This window comes from Penaeus japonicus, unplaced genomic scaffold (assembly GCF_977035675.1).
Source record: "Penaeus japonicus unplaced genomic scaffold, GWHDUDI00000001_assembly GWHDUDI00000032, whole genome shotgun sequence".
Lineage (NCBI taxonomy): Eukaryota > Metazoa > Arthropoda > Malacostraca > Decapoda > Penaeidae > Penaeus > Penaeus japonicus.
Window position 1 is genome coordinate 9175350 of NW_028234434.1, and position 5000 is coordinate 9180349.

At 37.8% G+C, this 5000-nt stretch overlaps 1 protein-coding gene across 1 annotated transcript in view; it reads left to right on the top strand.

Annotated features, from left to right (window-relative positions):
* Positions 1 to 5000, top strand: part of LOC122260966 (dihydropyrimidine dehydrogenase su(r)) — a 5878-nt gene that overhangs the window by 419 nt on the left and 459 nt on the right. Inside the window, exons 2-14 of the mRNA XM_086556306.1 lie at positions 1 to 139; positions 335 to 519; positions 710 to 807; positions 978 to 1095; positions 1226 to 1390; positions 1581 to 1733; positions 2141 to 2261; positions 2561 to 2680; positions 3033 to 3175; positions 3419 to 3598; positions 4048 to 4269; positions 4665 to 4822; positions 4958 to 5000. The exon at positions 1 to 139 is cut by the window's left edge and continues 72 nt beyond it; the exon at positions 4958 to 5000 is cut by the window's right edge and continues 459 nt beyond it. Of these exons, the coding sequence (XP_086412432.1) occupies positions 1 to 139; positions 335 to 519; positions 710 to 807; positions 978 to 1095; positions 1226 to 1390; positions 1581 to 1733; positions 2141 to 2261; positions 2561 to 2680; positions 3033 to 3175; positions 3419 to 3598; positions 4048 to 4269; positions 4665 to 4822; positions 4958 to 5000 (1845 nt within the window). The remainder of the gene's footprint in view (positions 140 to 334; positions 520 to 709; positions 808 to 977; positions 1096 to 1225; positions 1391 to 1580; positions 1734 to 2140; positions 2262 to 2560; positions 2681 to 3032; positions 3176 to 3418; positions 3599 to 4047; positions 4270 to 4664; positions 4823 to 4957) is intronic.

A 5000-nucleotide genomic window follows, 5' to 3' on the forward strand; every position in this document is an offset into this window, starting at 1 on the left:
GGCCGTGTGTCATCAATGGAATTTGCTCGCACTGAACAGACTGATGATGGCACTTGGATTGAAGATGAAGATCAGATTGTGAGGCTCAAGTGTGACTACATTATATCTGCATTTGGATCAGGCCTGACAGATGAAGACAGTAAGTAAGGTTCTGATTGGCTATGACTGTTAGATAAAAGATCCAATGGATTATTCTCATTAGCCATTTTTTAAGGAAAAAGATTCTTCCTCCTTAATTAATGCATCTTCTTAGAAGAATACTCAAGGAGATGGACAAGGCCAGTATATATTTCCTATATATTGAAAAGAAATTGAGCAAATAATTATTTTACAGTCAAGTCTGCTCTGGCTCCGGTCAAACTGAATCGTTGGGGCCAGCCTGATGTGGATAACACAACTATGTCAACCAGCGAAGCAGGAGTTTTCTGTGGTGGAGATATTGCTGGTATTGCAGAAACAACTGTTGAAAGTGTCAATGATGGAAAGACTGCTGCCTGGAACATACATAAATATCTTCAGGTAATTTTAGAGCTCTTTAATGACTATTATTACTGTAGGAAATTAAAGACATCTGATTTCTTTTAAAGGTGCCATTTGATTAAAAGAGAAAAATTGTATGAGGTTATGTAGTGGTTCAGTTTCTTCTACTGGCAAGGTGTAAAATACAGATAATCTAACAGCACTTATTGGTTCCCCCTCTCTCCTCCAGTCCCTCCATGGCATATTGATACCAGACAAACCACAGCTACCAAAGTTCTACACTAAGATTGATGAAGTGGATCTCTCAGTCAACATCTGTGGGCTCAAGTAAGTTGTTGTGACTCATTTTACAGTTTTGAGATGCTTTTTGGGTATTGGTAATTGTATTAGTTATGATTTTTTCTTAAGCTTTGCCAGTAATATCATAAATGAACATGCATCAGTTGTTTGTTGTTGTAATTGAGCAATCCTTGAACCTTTGGTCTTGTCCTTTGAAGGTTCCCAAATCCCTTCGGTTTGGCATCCGCCCCACCAACAACTGCCTCAGCAATGATGCGACGAGCCTATGAAGCAGGTTGGGGCTTCTGTGTCACCAAAACTTATGCTCTAGACAAGGTAAATGAGTGGATATTGTGAACTTCATGTGTGAAAAGCTAAGAAATATATTTGCATAAAAACAGTTTTATAAATGAAACAATTTGATGAGTAGAACTGATATTTACAATGGAAACTACAATGTTTACAGGACATGGTAACGAATGTATCACCTAGAATTGTTCGTGGCACAACTTCTGGGCATATCTATGGGCCAGGTCAAGGATCCTTCCTCAATATTGAATTAATCTCAGAGAAAACCTGTGCCTACTGGCTGCAGAGCATCACTGAACTCAAGAGGGATTTCCCAGATAAGGTAAGAATTTATGCACAGAGCATTAGCAGTAGAATAAAGCCTTTCCATACATGTGTGTGTGTGTTTTTTATAATCACAGGTATATTCTGATAATAAAAATCTGATAGACAAAAAGAATATGGTCACTTGACTGCTTTGCTTAGAGTTTAATACATATTCTAAAGCTCCACTTTTTTTTTTCTTTTTTCAGATTCTTATTGCAAGTATTATGTGCAGCTACAATGCAGAGGATTGGACTGAGTTAGCCAAGAAATCAGAAGCGGCAGGGTCTGATGCCCTCGAGCTGAATCTCTCATGTCCTCATGGCATGGGAGAAAGGGGTATGGGACTAGCATGTGGTCAGGTATGATCTTTTTATTTTTACTTACTGGTGTATTTTAGAAATATAGTAACTTAGTATTACCTCAATAATCATGATATGTTTATGCATATCTGCTTTTTTTTATTATATTAATCCATTGCGGATGGGGTGTATGTGCTGTGTTGGACCACCAGACGGGACCTATTTCATTGGTGCAGGCCTGCCAGACGAGAGTGTTGGTAAAACGTGGGAAGGTTGCGCTCTGCCCCATAATTGGTTATGGCAGCATGTTGATGCCCCATCTTCTTGTCCAAAATGCTTATAGCATCAACTTGTTGCCACCTGTTTGCATTGGGTTCAGATACCTTAGTTGCACAAGTGATACAGCTTTAATTTCTGTTAATAACCTAAATGAAATGCCTTGATTATTTGTAATACTGAATCTGCAGGACCCTGAACTAGTGCGCAACATCTGCCGTTGGGTGCGAGCAGCAACAACCATTCCATTTTTTGCCAAGCTGACCCCAAATGTCACAAACATCGTTGCTATTGCAAAGGCTGCATATGAAGGTTAGAATTTTTAGTATTACATAGTAACTCATTAACTGTTTTCATATTGTAAAAAAAAATCAATCCTTCTCTATCAGTGTAGGAAGATGTATGCAAATGATTCTAGACACATGATAGATATCTGAAGTTAAAAGTGTTTAGTTATTGTAATGCATGTTATGATTGTACAGCATCCAAACCCAAGCTCTCCATATAATATGAATAATGATATTGCATTTTAATAACTTCATAATAAATTTGGGTTTTAAAAATAAGTGTTAGCAAAATAGCTCTACTCTAGTTTTTCTATTACTAAACAGGAGGAGCAGATGGTGTAACAGCCACAAATACAGTGTCTGGCTTGATGGGTCTTCGTCCAGATGGCTCTGCTTGGCCATCTATTGGGAAAGAACAGAAAACAACTTATGGTGGAGTGTCTGGTAGGTAAATGAGTGTTTTAGCAGCATGTTTGGTTTTGATCTAACTGATGTGGACTTCTCTTCTATCAATTTATATATGGCTGTAGTTTATACAAATGTTTCATTTTTGGTTGACATGTTTCCTTCTTTAACCCATTCCCGACGGGGGAATTCTAGCCTTGAATGTCCAAATGCCGGGGCGTTCGAATTATTAGGCCTAAATCAATTGAATGGCTGGCACAATACTGTGCCGCCCGGCAACTGGGCTTTTGAATGCGCGGTACACATGCTGTACCACCCGTCCTGTGTGGGTTAAATTTCAGAGAATTTCTTTATTTTGATAAATGTATTTAATTTTCCCCTTCTGCAACAGGTAATGCAATTAGGCCCATTGCATTACGTGCTGTAACAGCTGTTGCTCGTGCTCTCCCTGATTTCCCCATACTGGCCACTGGTGGAATAGATTCTGCAGATGCTGGCTTACAGTTCTTGGTTGGAGGAGCTTCAGCACTGCAAGTAAGTTTCTAAAGTCTGATTCCAGTACTATCAGCTATATACCACATATTATTGTTATCAGAAAGTTCTGAATATGCTATATGTATTTTATTGTATTTGTAGATTTTATGCAGAATGTCTGATTCTGCAAAAGCTTAATAGGCAGTTGAAATTTGGAAAGATTATTAAGCTGAAATATTTATGAAAATGAAACTGAAGGGAGATTCATCATTCAGCATGCTTTACTGTATTTGAACCCCCTAGGTATGCAGCTCCGTTCAGAACCAAGACTTTACCGTGATTGAGGATTACATCCTAGGGTTGAAGGCCTTGCTGTATATGCGCTCTGTTGAGTCTCTGAAGGACTGGATGGGACAGTCGCCTCCTACACCCAAGCATCAGCTTGGCAAACCTCTTGATGCTATAAGTGCAGCCAAGGGAAAAGTATGTTTATTCTAGTCTAGCAATGGCATCCTGCTAATTACATTTTAAAGAAATGAACAATGCATTTCAAAGCAATGAAAATATATTTGTATAAACTTTTCTTCTCTTATATAATAGTATATGAAAACTTTTTATCTGCACCTTTAACCCTTCTCTGATGGGCATTTTTGCAAGTTTAGATGACTTTCATACTGCAATTTTCCTTCTGTGAAATTACAAACTATTTAATCCTTCAGATGTGAATATCTATTATACCAAATACTAATTTAGCATTACTTTGCTATGTATATATATAATGACTCAAACTTTATACCTTAAGTTCAGAAAATGGTAGGAATCACACCTATCTTAAGATGCCCAGCCCAGCTTGAACATCTCAAGATATGGCCCATCTTCTAAGGGTTGATAGGTTCCTCATTATAATTATTTTTTTTATATTACCATCACAGACTCTGCCAAACTTTGGTCCCTATAGAGATGAGAAGGAAAAGAAGATCGCGGAGCACAAAATTGTTGCTGACATACTAGAGCCACAGCCGCCTCTTCGGGTAGATACTCGCCCTAAGTATGGAGTGCCATCTGTTCAAGACCTCATTGGTATAGCATTGCCAATGGTGGGCACATATGGAGAGCTGGACAATAAGCAGCAGAAGGTTGCTCTCATTGATGAGGTAAGTTGAAGGTTGATACAGATGTGAAAAAGAAGAGAAAGAAAGAAAAAAATAATCTTTATCTACATACATATGTATATGTATGTATTTATTAATTATGTAAATATATATGCCTGTGTGGTTGTAGGTGTATTTGGGAGTTCATTACATTCACACATCATGCATAGTTAACATAATCACCATCATCTTTTTAGCCTTCTTAATCTATAGATGGAAAGTATAGATAAGTTCAAACAAGTCTAAATGTTGTGTTAAAAATTTAAAGTTGATAACTTTTACCGAGGAAAGTATATTAAAGCCATTTCTGATATTGAGAACTCATATATAAAATCCTAGGCCTGGTTCTTATACAGTCATGATATACATAGTGCTGTACTGATATTTCTTTCAAACAGGATATGTGCATTAACTGTGGCAAGTGCTACATGACCTGCAATGACTCAGGTTACCAAGCCATCACTTTCAATGAAAAGACTCATCTACCCCATGTCTCTGATGACTGTACTGGATGCACACTTTGTGTTTCTGTCTGCCCCATCATTGACTGTATCAGGTACGTTTAGCAAGGGAAACATGACCTTTGACGTGTGAAAAACTATAAGAAGGTTCTGTTTATCCTTCCTTTCTCATTTTATGAGTTTTATTGACCTTTGTATTGTTAAACTATTAAATATGTCCCTTTCCACAGAATGGTTGAGCGTGATGGTCCATACATTCCCAAGAGAGGTGTC